We start from the raw sequence: 15824 nt of genomic DNA, 5'->3' as shown, positions 1-15824 counted from the left end.
TGTCAATGAGGGATTTTTAATCACTGCTATGTTGAAATTGTAACTAATATTGATTGGTTTTGGAATTGGATTGCATTGTTATGGTATTGCTGTGTATTGTTTTGTTGGATTGATTAATTAAAAAAATAAAAAATTAATAAAAAAATTAAAAAAAATAAAACAAAATCGATTTTTGAAAAATGAGAATCGATACTGAATCGTACAACGTGAGAATGGCGATTTGAATTCGAATCGATTTTTTCCCACACCCCTAGTAACTGTACAAAACGAGCCACAGAGCTAGCCGAAAACAGTAGCGTGTTTACATAAAAATGCTAAAACTAAGCATGTGTGCTAATGATAGCATGATAACAGTCGGCATGTTTCATATACCAGGTTACACGACTCAAAACTGTATGGCTGCGGAAATAGAAAACAAAAAGTGTAAAAGTAGATGAAAAAGTTAGCAAGCCGAAGTTAGCTTGCTAGCATGCTATCGTTTGCATGCTAACAGTTAGCAAGTGTCACATACCAAGTTATGACTCAAGGCTAAACGGTAACAAAAGTAGTTCAAAAACTTAGCACGCTAATGTCAGCATGCTAGCAAGCTAATGTGAGCATGATAATAGTTAGCTTGTGTCACATACCAAGTTACTCGACTCTAAGGTGAATGGCTGGGGAATTAGAGAACAAAAATAGTACAAATACCTCCTTTTGACGGCATTTTTTTCCATAACTTGAGTTGATTTATTTTGGAAAACCTTGTTATATTGTTTAATGCATCCAGCGGGGCATCACAACAAAAGTATATATTTGCAACAGTGTTAAAGTTGTTTATACGGCTACCCTCAGTGTGACCTGTATGGCTGTAGACCAAGTATGCGTTGCATTTACCATGAATTGATTAACGTGGACCCTGACTTAAACAAGTTGAAAAACGTATTGGAGTGTTACCATTTAGTGGTCAATTGTACGGAATATGTACTGTACTGTGCAATCTACTAATAAAAGTTTCAATCAATCAATCAATCAATCAATCCAGCCAAAACCAAATATTGGATATCCAAGTTTTTTAAGCCAGGGTTAAAGTAGACAAGTATGTGAACAAAATGAGACGTTAAAGGCCTACTGAAATGAATTTTTTTTATTTAAACGGGGATAGCAGATCTATTCTATGTGTCATACTTGATCATTTCGCGATATTGCCATATTTTTGCTGAAAGGATTTAGTATAGAACAACGACGATAAAGATTGCAACTTTGGGTATCTGATAAAAAAAAGGCTTGCCCCTACCGGAAGTAGCGTGACGTAGTCAGTTGAACATATACGCAAGGTTCCCTATTGTTTACAATGATGGCCGCATGAAGTGAGAGAGATTCGGACCGAGAAAGCGACAATTTCCCCATTAATTTGAGCGAGGATGAAAGATTTGTGGATGAGTAAAGTGCAAGTGAAGGACTAGTGGGGAGTTGAAGCTATTCAGATAGGGAAGATGCTGTGAGAGCCGGGGGTGACCTGATATTCAGCTGGGAATGACTACAACAGTAAATAAACACAAGACATATATATACTCTATTAGCCACAACACAACCAGGCTTATATTTAATATGCCACAAATTAATCCTGCATAAAAACACCTGTGTGTTTGTTATGCTAGCTCCTAGCTCCTCTGCTAGCTCCTAGCTCCATAGAACACGCCAATACAATTCAAACACCTGATCAACACACACAATCACTCAGCCCAAAAGACCGTTTACCTAACCCAAGGTTCATAAAGCTTATATATTTTTAAAAAGTTACGTACGTGACGCGCACATACGGTCAAGTTATCGAATGTTTAGCAGCCAAGGCTGCATACTCACGGTACCTGATATTCAGCTGGGAATGACTACAACAGTAAATAAACACAAGACATATATATACTCTATTAGCCACAACACAACCAGGCTTATATTTAATATGACACAAATTAATCCTGCATAATAACACCTGCGTGTTTGTTATGCTAGTTCCTAGCTCCTCTGCTAGCTCCTAGCTCCATACAACACGCCAATACAATTCAAACACCTGATCAACACACACAATCACTCAGCCCAAAAGACCGTTCACCTAACCCAAGGTTCATAAAGCTTATATATTTTAAAAAAGTTACGTACGTGACGCGCACGTACGTTACGGTACGTGTTATGCTAGCTCCTAGCTCCTCTGCTAGCTCCATAGAACACGCCAATACAATTCAAACACATGATCAACACACACAATCACTCAGCCCAAAAGACCGTTCACCTAACCCAAGGTTCATAAAGCTTATATATTTTTAAAAAGTTACGTACGTGACGCGCACGTACGGTACGGTACGTGTTATGCTAGCTCCTAGCTCCTCTGCTAGCTCCTAGCTCCATAGAACACGCCAATACAATTCAAACACATGATCAACACACACAATCACTCAGCCCAAAAGACCGTTCACCTAACCCAAGGTTCATAAAGCTTATATATTTTAAAAAAGTTACGTACATACGCAAAAAAAAGCCAAAGCTGCATACTCACAGTAGCACGTCTGCGTCTTTGTCATCCAAATCAAAGTAATCCTGGTAAGAGTCTGTGTTGTCCCAGTTCTCTACAGGCGTCTGTGTATCCAAATCAAAAGTCCTCCTGGTTAGAGTCTCTGTTATCCGAGTTCTTCCATCTTGACTGCATCTTTCGGGAATGTAAACAAAGAAGCGCCGGCTGTGTACTGTTGTGGCTGACTACGTTCGAAAAATACGTCCATTTCGCACCGACAACTTTCTTCTTTGCTTGCTCGTCTTCCTTCTCCATAATGCAATGAACATGATTGAAACAGATTCACGAACACATATGTCCAGAATACTGTGGAATTATGAAATGAAAACAGAGCTTTTTCGTATCGGCTTCAATGTGGAAGGCATACCCGTGTTCGCCGGGCTACGTCACACGCATACGTCATCCTCAGAGGCGTTTCGAACCGGAAGTTTAGCGGCAAATTTAAAATGTCACTTTATAAGTTAACCCGGCCGTATTGGCATGTGTTATAATGTTAAGATTTCATCATTGATATATAAACTATCAGACTGCGTGGTCGGTAGTAGTGGGTTTCAGTAGGCCTTTAAGCACAGAGCTACATGAAAGAATGGCTGAGCTACAAGAGGAGGTAATCTTGCTGGAAATATCCGCCATTATAAAAAGGTGCGTACCCATTGGGCCATTTTTTTGTTCATTCGTGAATAGCGTCAAATTAAAAATAAACCATATCCTCCTGAGTAGGCTGACCATATTGTGAAATCCCAAAAAGAGGACACATATATGCATGGCAAGGCGGGCAGCACACCAAGGCCGGAACTAGGTGAAAATTTGCCAACGATACTTGAACTTGCTTTATAAATAATATATTTATTTAAATAAAGCATTTTTTTCTTCTCTGTTGACAGCAGTGTTGGCGCTAGGAATTTTCAAAATGGGGTCCCACAGTACATTTTTGGGGTCCCACTTTTTTGTAAGCGTTTTGAAAAAAAAAAAAGATAAACGTATGCATTATCCTGTTATGTCGCACATTCTATATTGTGTTTCGGAAAAAGGTTGTCATAAACGTTACTTAATTCATTAAAAGAAATAATAAAAAAATTAAAAAATGTGTATACATATGTAAATGTATTCAGTTATAAACATTCATTCACTTCCTTCTTTCCTCCATGGATCTAAACTTTACCGCTTTTCCATGTTTTTATTTTAAATAGTTGTAGGTGTATTTATTTCAGTATAAAAGTGTAAAAAGTGTTTTGCTTGGGTGATGATGATAATGGTGTGCCAGGGCATACATACATTTTATATTTAAAGGCCTACTGAAATGAATTTTTTTTATTTAAACGGGGATCGCAGATCCATTCTATGTCATACTTGATCATTTCGCGATATTGCCATATTTTTGCTGAAAGGATTTAGTAGAGAACATCGACGATAAAGTTCGAGACTTTTGGTCGCTGATAAAAAAAAGCCTTGCCTGTACCGGAAGTAGCGTGACGTCGCAGGTTGAAAGGCTCCTCACATTTCCCCATTGTTTGCACCAGCAGCGAGAGCGATTCGGACCGAGAAAGCGACGATTACCCCATTAATTTGAGCGAGGATGAAAGATTCGTGGATGAGGAACGTGAGAGTGAAGGACTAGAGTGCAGTGCAGGACGTATCTTTTTTCGCTCTGACCGTAACTTAGGTACAAGCTGGCTCATTGGATTCCACACTTTCTCCTTTTTCTATTGTGGATCACGGATTTGTATTTTAAACCACCTCGGATACTATATCCTCTTGAAAATGAGAGTCGAGAACGCGAAATGGACATTCACAGTGACTTTTATCTCCACGACAATACATCGGCGAAGCACTTTAGCTACGGAGCTAACGTGATAGCATCGGGCTTAACTGCATATAGAAACAAAATAAATAAATCCCTGACTGGAAGGATAGACAGAAGGTCAACAATACTATTAAACCATGGACATGTAACTACACGGTTAATGCTTTCCAGCCTGGCGAAGCTTAACAATGCTGTTGCTAACGACGCCATTGAAGCTAACTTAGCTACGGGACCTCACAGAGCTATGCTAAAAACATTAGCTATCCACCTACGCCAGCCAGCCCTCATCTGCTCATCAACACCCGTGCTCACCTGCGTTCCAGCGATCGACGGCGCGACGAAGGACTTCGCCCGATCATCGATGCGGTCGAAGGCTAGCATCAGGCTAGCGTGTCTGCTATCCAAGTCAAAGTCCTCCTGGTTGTGTTGCTGCAGCCAGCCGCTAATACACCGATCCCACCTACAGCTTTCTTCTTTGTAGTCTTCATTGTTCACAAATTGTAAAAGATTCACCAACACAGATGAAAACAGAGCTGTTTGTATTGGATACAATGGTGTCCGAATACTTCCGCTTCAACCATTGACGTCACGCGCATACGTCATCATACATAGACGTTTTCAGACGGAAGTTTAGCGGGAAATTTAAAATGTCACTTTATAAGTTAACCCGGCCGTATTGGCATGTGTTGCAATGTTAAGATTTCATCATTGATATATAAACTATCAGACTGCGTGGTCGCTAGTAGTGGCTTTCAGTAGGCCTTTAACACTTAAATCTCTGGAGTCTACATCAACTTCAGATCTATTCCTCATTTCAAAATGTTTTTGTTTGTTGTTTTTTTGTTAGTTTTCCGCCCTTTTTTGTCAAACAAAACTATGTTTTTAATGGCAAACACACAAAATATGCAAAATCTTCCACCAAAAATATTTTTCTTAGTGGAATATTTGATGTGAAGTAATGGGAACCTTGGATAGGTCAATAATTCATATTAACATTTTGATTCAATATTATGTTTTGAGCAATGACAGTTTGAAAGAAAAAAAAAAAACAGCTTTGTTTTATTAGTCGACATTGCAACTTTCTAAATTACATTTCATCTTTAAGCTTTTTTATTTCACTTTTGTTATGTTTTTGTTTATTTTAATAGTATTTTTAGAATGTGCCGTGGGCCTTTAAAACATTAGCTGTGGGCCGCAAATGGCCTCCGGGACACACTTTTGACACCCCTGCTATAGATAATAAAAAATTAAATGTGATAAACCTATGGATAAAAAGCAGAGCCTGGCAACGCATGCGCGTTTATCATAACTCTCTCGCTCTCTCTGTCTTTTCACAATTTGTTTTGTTTTTAACCCCTTCTTAACCCTGAACGTACATTGAAAATACACGCAACCCTAACTCAAAATGTCGGACATTTGAGGCATTTAAGAAACTCCGCTCGGACAGCCACGCAAAAGAGGACATGTCCGGTGAAACGAGGACGTATGATCAGTCTACTCCTGAGCCAGAAACAGATCCCACTACCACCATTTACCAGCCCAGCACTCACACTCCACACCAACGTTTGCCTTTATATTATTTTCAGTGGCGGAGCAGGAAGAGGCTAGGTATTTTAGTGGTCAAATTCTCCGTTAATTGACATTTGACACATTTCGACAGGGGAGCCCCTGAATATAACATTTCCGAGGTATTCAAATTGGCAAAAGTCCAACTTTGGGAAGCAGGAAACGAATGCTATTTGTCAGTGTGCAAAGGTTTAAATGAACCTTTCAAATTGTATTTATTAAAACTAGAGATGTCCGATAATGGCTTTTTTGCCGATGTCCGATATTGTCCAACTCTTAATTACCGATTCCGATATCAACCGATACAGATATATACAGTGGTGGAATTAACACATTATTATGCCTAATTTTGTTGTGATGCCCCGCTGGATGCATTAAACAATGAAACAAGGTTTTCCAAAATAAATCTACTCAAGTTATGGAAAAAAAATGCCAACATGGCACTGCCATATTTATTATTGAAGTCACAAAGTGCATTATTTGTTTTTAACATGCCTCAAAACAGCAGCTTGGAATTTGGGACATGCTCTCCCTGAGATAATCTTGATACCTACAACAGCTATGGGAGAGAGAGCATGAGGAGGTTGAGGTAATAATAATATATTTTTTTTGTAAAAAGCCCTTTACATTGAGTAAACAACCTCAAAGTGCTACAGTGTATTAAAAAAATAAAAATAAAAAGATAATAAAAAATAAATAAAAACTAGAACAGCCAAATAGCTAAAACTAGTATGCATATATCTAAAAAAAAAAAGGCTTTTGTAAAATGAAGGGTTTTTAAGCCCTTTTTAAAAGCATCCACAGTCTGTGGTGCCCTCAGGTGGTCAGGGAGAGTGTTCCACAGACTGGGTGGGCGGGGTCTGCATATTTGTAACAGTGTTAAAGTTGTTTATACGGTCACCCTCAGTGTGACCTGTATGGCTGTTGACCAAGTATGCATTGCATTCACTTGTGTGTGTGAAAAGCCATAGATATTATGTGATTGGGCCGGCACGCAAAGGCAGTGCCTTTAAGGCAGGGGTGTCCAAACTTTTTCCACTGAGGGCCGCACACGGAAAAATTAAAGCATGTGGGGGCCATTTTGATATTTTTCATTTTCAAACCATAACAAAATATATGGATTTTTTATTTCTTTTACCTTTAGGGGTCCCGGGGGCCATAAAGGGTCTCAGTCATTAAAATGTTAAAAATAAGTCAGATTTTTTAAAAATTATTTAATGCTTACAGTAAATCTCTATATCAACTTGAAGTTGATATAAAGTAATACAAATTAAAAAAAATGTTTTATGGCTTTTCTGTCAAAAACAACTTAGTTTTTTTTATAGTAAAACTGAAATATGCAGTATTTAGTAATTAGAGCCCTAAAAGATCAATAATGCAGGACACCATTGATTTTAATTATTTCATGTTTTTGAGTAATCACAGTGAAAAGATAAATAAAAAATCACTAAATATATTTGGGATCCAAAAGGTGCCCCACTCATAAAGTCATACATTTTTATTAGGTTTTTCTTTTACTTTCAACACTTAATTTACGAGATCAACTTCAGATATATCTGTCCATTTTATGCTGGAACTATTATTTTGTTTGTTTTATGCGCTTTTGTCAAAGAACACTTTGATGTTTTTATATGGCTACTACACAATATATGCAATATTTACCACATAAAACATTTTAAAGTGAAATATTTGAAGTAATTGGAGCCCTGAAAATAATTCATTATAACATGGATTTTTTGTCTTTTTTTTTTTTTTTTTTTGAGCAATAGCAAAAAAAGAAAAATAAAGACAAAAGAAAAAAAAACAGCCTGCATGGCAGCTTTTGTGTCAACATTGCAACTTTTTCTAGTTAGATTTCACCTCATTCCACTTTTTTTAATGTTCTTTTTTATTTTTACAATAGTATTTCCAGAATGTGTGGCGGGCCGGTAAACAATTAGCTGCGGGCCGCAAATGGCCCCAGGGGCGCACTTTGGACACCCCTGCTTTATAGGTTTATCTGCGCTCTGTACTTCTCCCTAAAAAGTCATACATTTTACTTTTTGAAACCGATAATTTCCGATACCACATTTTAAAGCATTTATCGGCCGATAACGGCAGCCCGATATTATCGGACATCTCTAATTAAAACGTGCACTCGGCTAAAAGTGCAGGACACTCAGTTTGATTAAAAAAGGTAATTTTCCCGTGCATCTTACAAAATGTTTCATGTTGAAATGTGTTTTGCAGAGAAGAACAACTTGTCATTCATAGAAACTTCCGCCTTGGACTCCACAAACGTTGAAGAGGCCTTCAAGAACATCCTCACAGGTGAGCGTGTTCCGGTATCGGCACCACGCGCCAGCTGAACTGAGGTTTGTGTTCCAAACGCAGAAATCTACCGCATCGTGTCGCAGAAACAGATCGCGGAGCGATCGGCTCACGACGAGTCCCCGGGGAACAACGTGGTGGACATCAGCGTACCCCCCACCACGGACGGCCAGAGGGGGGGCAAGCTGCAGTGCTGCCAGAACCTGTAGCCCCATTCCCACTGTGCGAGCGGGTTCGGGATTGGGAGTCCAGTGCTGGTACACGTCTGGCTGCTTAGTCTGAATCCACACCCTTTTTTTTTGTTTTTAGGTTGGTGATGCCACAGAAGGAATTGATTCCAAGTAGTAATCTGACCCAGTATCAGCCCACGAGGGAGTGCAAAAACACGAGTACCTGACTCAGCAAGGATGGTGTCGTAAAGTCGCCGGTCCAGTCGCACCAGCACTCCTGTTCTTGGACTCCACTTCCTGTTCTTGGACTCCACTTCCTGTTCAGTCATCTCAACGAGTGGTAGTAATGCTGCTGATGCTTATTTCCTGTAAAATATATTCCTTTTTTTCTTTGTTTTGGTTATTGTTTTGATAGCGTGTCTGCACACATACATTATATTAATGCCATGAAAATAAATTTTACAGTATTATGAGTCTGTGTCGCTTATTGCACACTAGTTTCGCTTTTTATCTTACAGCCGTCATTATTGTATTCGTGATTGTCCTTGTCAGGTTCAAACACTGATGGCATCTATTAAACAAGACATGAAGCAAGGAATTAAACAGAGACAGAATTAAATTTGGCTTAATTGAGGAGAGCCGTCTGGGCTGGACTCTTGCACAGTCTCCATCACGCAACAGCTGTTTCTAAGGGACGGGGGTCGTAAACAGCCATCGCCTTTGATTAAAACAGTTTGAAAAATTGGTTTGAAAAAATACAACCACCATAATAAACAGTGAAATATGTAACTGAACATTAATATTTTGACACACTAGGTTAAGCAGTTACACAATCGTATTATTAATATTTTTGTTCTTTTCTTACATGGGAAAATAATTCCCAATTCCAATACGTTGTGCTAAAATTTAAGAAAGTTGTGTATTTTCAAACAATAACATATCTATCTAAAAAAAACAGTAAAAATGTAAGAAAAAAGAGCAACAAAATTGGAATGTAATGAGAAAAGCTGAAATATAATTATAATATAATTTTGTCTTTAAATATATTTATTGAAAAAAAATAATAAAAAAAATACAAATATATTTGTTTTTAACATTATTTTTTTAAATAAAAAAATAAAATGCAAAAAAAAAGCAAAATGCCCCCCACTACTTTTCAGTAAGTGGCCCTGGGTGGAAAATGTTTAGTCACCCCTGATCTAAAATAGAAGGTCTCAAAATAAAAATAAAATAGACTTAAAATATAAACAAGTTTAGTTAGTTAATACAAACTAAAATAATATTAACTTATGAATTGGTTTAAAAAAATAAAACAACCAAAAGGTCCCTGGAGGGGAGTCGGGTCCTGCTTCCTCTTTGCTTTGTAGTTCTCGGGTCAGACGACATCTTTCTGTTGATTACAATACATGAAAGAAACAGAACACCTTCATGTTGCTTCCCATCCTACACAGTGGAGTTTTACAAGCCTTCAGCTTGGTAGGATTAAAGACAGCTTTTGTCCACTCGCCGGGAACTCATTGAAACACAAAAGTTTTGTGATAACTTAGATACAATTATTCTAACAGTCCTCAAAATTCTCCACACAATACCCCAAAAATGGCAACGAAAAATTGTTTATTTCTTGCAAATGTATTCAAACTACAAACACATAAGTATTCACAGCCTTTCCCCAATACTTAGTTGATGATCCTTTTGAATACAATTGCCACAAACTTGGCACACCTATCTTTGGGTAGTTTTTTCTTCTTTAACAAATTTGCTAAACTTTTCACATTGTCATTACGGGGTATTGTGAGTGGAATTTTGAGGACAAAAATGAATTGAAACGAATTTAAGTCTTGTACCTCACTTCCTGGACACAACATTAAGAACACATGCACAATCATAGAAGGATAAGGATGAGTCAGAGGTGTTTAAGAGTGATGGGTACATTACCCCCTCAGTGAGTGTGTGGCACACTCACTGGCTGTATTGAAATTTGACATTCATAACAGCACCATCTGCTGTATTTTGAAAGTCTCTACAGTTGGCCTGTAAACCAAATGAATAGTTAGCAAAAGAAAGGAAATGCAAAACATGCAACTATCGGTTAGTAAGCCAAATAGTAAACAGGGAAATTATATTTACCTCGTTTGTCCGTATGGGAACAAAAAGATCCCGGACTCCAACTTCTTTCAGTACAAGGCGCCAGAAGCTCTTCCTGATAAATACTTTGACGCTTGACAGTCTCAAACCACACTGCAGCTGTATCGGCCATGTTTTCTTGTATTAAAAGTGTCACACAGGTCGAGGTATCAAGGACCCAGTATCACTGCTTGTGCTTCATGATGCTTTCAGTATCACTTGAAACCTTTAACATGTGTAGTGAATATGTAATATGTTTTATATACACACTGCAAGTATATATATATATATATATATATATATATATATATATATATATATATATATATATATATAATGTAGTAACAAACACCTCCATAACAATATGTAATATGTACAATATACACACTGCAAGTATATATATATAACCACACTGCAAGTATATATATATATAATGTAGTAACAGACACCTTCAAAACAATATGTAATATATACAATATACACACTGCAAGTATATATATAATGTAGTAACAGACACCATAACAATATGTAATATGTACAATATACACACTGCAAGTATTATATATAATGTAGTAACAGACACCTTCATAACAATATGTAATATGTACAATATACACACTGCAAGTATATATATAATGTCGTAACAGACACCTTCATAACAATATGTAATATGTACAATATACACACTGCTGAGTATATATATAATGTAGTAACAGACACCTTCATAACGATATGTAATATGTACAATATACACACTGCAAGTATATATATAATGTAGTAACAGACACCTTCATAACAATATGTAATATGTACAATATACACACTGCAAGTATATATATAATGTAGTAACAGACACCTTCATAACAATATGTAATATGTACAATATACACACTGCAAGTATATATATAATGTAGTACCAGACACCTTCATAGCAATATGTACAATATACACACTGCAAGTATATATATAATGTAGTAACAGACACCTTCATAACAATATGTAATATGTACAATATACACACTGCAAGTATATATATAATGTAGTAACAGACACCTTCAAAACAATATGTAATATATACAATATACACACTGCAAGTATATATATAATGTAGTAACAGACACCATAACAATATGTAATATGTACAATATACACACTGCAAGTATTATATATAATGTAGTAACAGACACCTTCATAACAATATGTAATATGTACAATATACACACTGCAAGTATATATATAATGTCGTAACAGACACCTTCATAACAATATGTACTATGTACAATATACACACTGCTGAGTATATATATAATGTAGTAACAGACACCTTCATAACGATATGTAATATGTACAATATACACACTGCAAGTATATATATAATGTAGTAACAGACACCTTCTTAACAATATGTAATATGTACAATATACACACTGCAAGTATATATATAATGTAGTAACAGACACATTCAAAACAATATGTAATATATACAATATACACACTGCAAGTATATATATAATGTAGTAACAGACACCATAACAATATGTAATATGTACAATATACACACTGCAAGTATTATATATAATGTAGTAACAGACACCTTCATAACAATATGTAATATGTACAATATACACACTGCAAGTATATATATAATGTCGTAACAGACACCATAACAATATGTACTATGTACAATATACACACTGCTGAGTATATATATAATGTAGTAACAGACACCTTCATAACGATATGTAATATGTACAATATACACACTGCAAGTATATATATAATGTAGTAACAGACACCTTCATAACAATATGTAATATGTACAATATACACACTGCAAGTATATATATAATGTAGTAACAGACACCTTCATAACAATATGTAATATGTACAATATACACACTGCAAGTATATATATAATGTAGTACCAGACACCTTCATAGCAATATGTACAATATACACACTGCAAGTATATATATAATGTAGTAACAGACGCCTTCATAACAATATGTAATATGTACAATATACACACTGCAAGTATATATATAATGTAGTAACAGACACCTTCATAACAATATGTAATATGTACAATATACACACGGCAAGTATATATATAATGTAGTAACAGACACCTTCATAGCAATATGTAATATGTACAATATACACACTGAAAGTATATATATAATGTAGTAACAGACGCCGTCATAACAATATGTAATATGTACAATATACACTGCAAGTATATATATAATGTAGTAACGGACACCTTCATAATATGTAATATGTACAATATACACACTGCAAGTATATATATAATGTAGTAACAGACACCTTCATAGCAATATGTAATATGTACAATATACACACTGAAAGTATATATATAATGTAGTAACAGACGCCGTCATAACAATATGTAATATGTACAATATACACTGCAAGTATATATATAATGTAGTAACGGACACCTTCATAATATGTAATATGTACAATATACACACTGCAAGTATATATATAATGTAGTAACAGACACCTTCATAGCAATATGTAATATGTACATTATACACACTGCAAGTATATATATAATGTAGTAACGGACACCTTCATAATATGTAATATGTACAATATACACACTGCAAGTATATATATATAATGTAGTAACAGACACCTTCATAACAATATGTAATATGTACAATATTTACCGTATTTTGATCATTTTAATCATTTCCGGGATGGACTTCTTCTGCCCATTGATTTCCGTTTTCATAGCAGCGCATGTTTGACTTCTGGCAACATGTGTTCCTACTTCCGGAATCAAACAGGAGTGTGTTTTCCAATCATGTCAGACTTGGTAAAAGACAACGCAAACGACCATTTTTGGACAAATGAGGATTCACATCCTTATCTTTTTGAAGCTGAATATACTGAAGATGAACTGCTGCTTATAGAAGCGAGCACAAAGGAAGAGTGAGACGTTGAGCAGACCGAAGCCGGGAGAGGGGAATGAAAGTCATTTTGACGCTATAAATATGGAACTTGGAAACAAGCTATTTCGACATAAATGGAGTGCTTACCCAAACTGGAAACATCCCCGGCCAGCTGGACCAGACGAACAACTGTCCATGGAGTGAGTCACTTTAATATTGATCATGATATTGAAGTGACGTCATGCGTGTTATTACAACTACAGTACATGCACTGTCTGGCTAGCTGTCAAAAATGTTCCTCCCCTTATAAAGAGCGACCAAGTGGAGGTTTTTCTCATTCAAAGTGTGGAGGCCTGTTAAAAAAGGGCAAACGTACTGAATTTAAATGCAACTCAATGAAACCACAGACGTCTGCAGGGGGAGGTATAACATCAAAGTACAGTATATTCATACATCAAAAATAACATGTACTGTGTAAGTGTCAAACTCAAGGCCCGGGGGCCAAATCTGGTCCGCCGCATCATTTTTACTTGGCCCTAAAAAGCCTGGAAATAATGTGTCAAAAAAATACTTTATCTTCTTACTAAATGTATTACATATTTTTATGTGGACAGAAAAAAAATTACATGTACTCCATGTAATCACAGATTTTAAACTCAAATATTATCATACATATACAGTCGTGGTCAAAAGTTTACATACACTTGTAAATAACATAATGTCATGGCTGTCTTGAGTTTCCAGTAATTTCTACAACTCTTATTTTTTTGTGATAGAGTGATTGGAGCACATACTTGTTGGTCAGAAAAACATTTTTGTTTCATCTGACACCACATGGACAAAGATAAGACCTTCTGAAGGAAAGTTCTTGAAACAAAAATTGGGCTGTTTGGCCACAATACCCAGCAATATGTTAGGAGGAGAATAGGTGAGGCCTTTAATCCCAGGAACACCATTCCTACTGTCAAGCATGGTGGTGGTAGTATTATGCTCTGGGCCTGTTTTGCTGCCAATGGAACTGGTGCTTTACAGAGAGTAAATGGGACGATGAAAAAGGAGGATTACCTCCAAATTCTTCAGGACAACCTAAAACCATCAGCCCGGAGGTTGGGTCTTGGGCGCAGTTGGGTGTTCCAACAGGACAATGACGCCAAAAGTGGTAAAGGAATGGCTAAATCAGGCTAGGATGAAGGTTTTAGAATGGCCTTCCCAAAGTCCTGACTTAAAATGTGTGGACAATGCTGAAGAAACAAGTCCATGTCAGAAAACCAACAAAATTAGTTGAACTGCACCAATTTTGTCAAGAGGAGTGGTCAAACATTCAACAGGAAGCTTGTGGATGGCTACCAAAAGCGCCTTATTGCAGGTAAACTTGCCAAGGGACATGTAAGTAAATATTAACATTGCTGTATGTATACTTTTGAGCCAGCACATTTGCTCACATTTTAAGTAGACCCATAATAAATTCATAAAAGAAGCAAACTTCATGAATGTTTTTTGTGACCAACAAGTATGTGCTCCAATCACTCTATCACAAAAAAATAAGAGTTGTAGAAATGATTGGAAACTCAAGACAGCCATGACATGATGTTCTTTACAAGTGTATGTAAACTTTTGACCACGACTTTATACATTCAAATTATTTTTGTTGCGTTAAAATAGGTCTGCTTGACTTATGAAGTTGTCTATCAAATTGTACACTGCACAAATGACAATAGATTTTACGGTAAAATTTACTGTTTTTTTCCCCACCAGCATTTTACTGTAAATGGAAAAACAGTAGCAATATGGCAACTGAGCACCCAGTCTTTACTGTAAAAAAAACAAACTGATACCATTTTGCCATTAATAGAACATAACATCAAAGGTTTTTACTGTAAAAAAAAATAAAAAATTGCTTCTCAGTTGACTGAATTTTACCCTAAAAGTTTTTTATTTTTAGTGAGAAAAAAAAAAGCCGCCATTTTGACAGTAAATTTTACGGTAAAATTATTGCGATTAAGCTGCCAGTTTTTTGTACGTGAAAGAAATCTAATCTTCAAATGCTTAGGAAATTATATACTAATGTGGAACGCTCTCCCTGACCACCTGAGGGCACCACAGACTGTGGATGCTTTTAAAAAAGCCTCTTTTTTTTTTTTTTAGATATATGCATACTAGTTCTAGCTATTAGGCTGTTCTAGTTTTTATATCTATTCTTTTTAATACACTGTAGCACTTTGAGGTTGTTTACTCAATGTAAAGTGCTTTTTACAAATAAAATCTATTAGTATTAATATTCACTGTGGTAAGTCTGGAACGTGGCCCTCAACAATAAACAAGGTTTACTGTACTGTACACATGTATACTATGTGTAAACACTAGGTGGCGATAACTACAAGGGG

General features: G+C 36.2%; 2 protein-coding genes across 2 annotated transcripts in view; one reads left to right on the top strand and one right to left on the bottom strand.

Annotated features, from left to right (window-relative positions):
* Positions 1–8868, top strand: part of LOC133630612 (ras-related protein Rab-11B) — a 44251-nt gene extending 35383 nt beyond the window's left edge. Inside the window, exons 4-6 of the mRNA XM_062022200.1 lie at positions 8145–8225; positions 8289–8447; positions 8535–8868. Of these exons, the coding sequence (XP_061878184.1) occupies positions 8145–8225; positions 8289–8434 (227 nt within the window). The 3' untranslated portion in view covers positions 8435–8447; positions 8535–8868. The remainder of the gene's footprint in view (positions 1–8144; positions 8226–8288; positions 8448–8534) is intronic.
* A 6524-nt stretch (positions 8869–15392) lies between these two features.
* The window catches only part of LOC133630611 (E3 ubiquitin-protein ligase MARCHF2-like), a 30477-nt gene continuing 30045 nt past the window's right edge, over positions 15393–15824 (bottom strand). The window contains exon 6 of the transcript XR_009821302.1: positions 15393–15824. This exon is cut by the window's right edge and continues 622 nt beyond it. The gene's annotated coding sequence lies outside the window, so the exon portion shown is untranslated.

This window comes from Entelurus aequoreus, linkage group LG16 (assembly GCF_033978785.1).
Source record: "Entelurus aequoreus isolate RoL-2023_Sb linkage group LG16, RoL_Eaeq_v1.1, whole genome shotgun sequence".
NCBI classification, from domain to species: domain Eukaryota; kingdom Metazoa; phylum Chordata; class Actinopteri; order Syngnathiformes; family Syngnathidae; genus Entelurus; species Entelurus aequoreus.
Note: the sequence above shows the minus strand (reverse complement) of the source record. Positions and strands in the feature narration are given on the sequence as shown.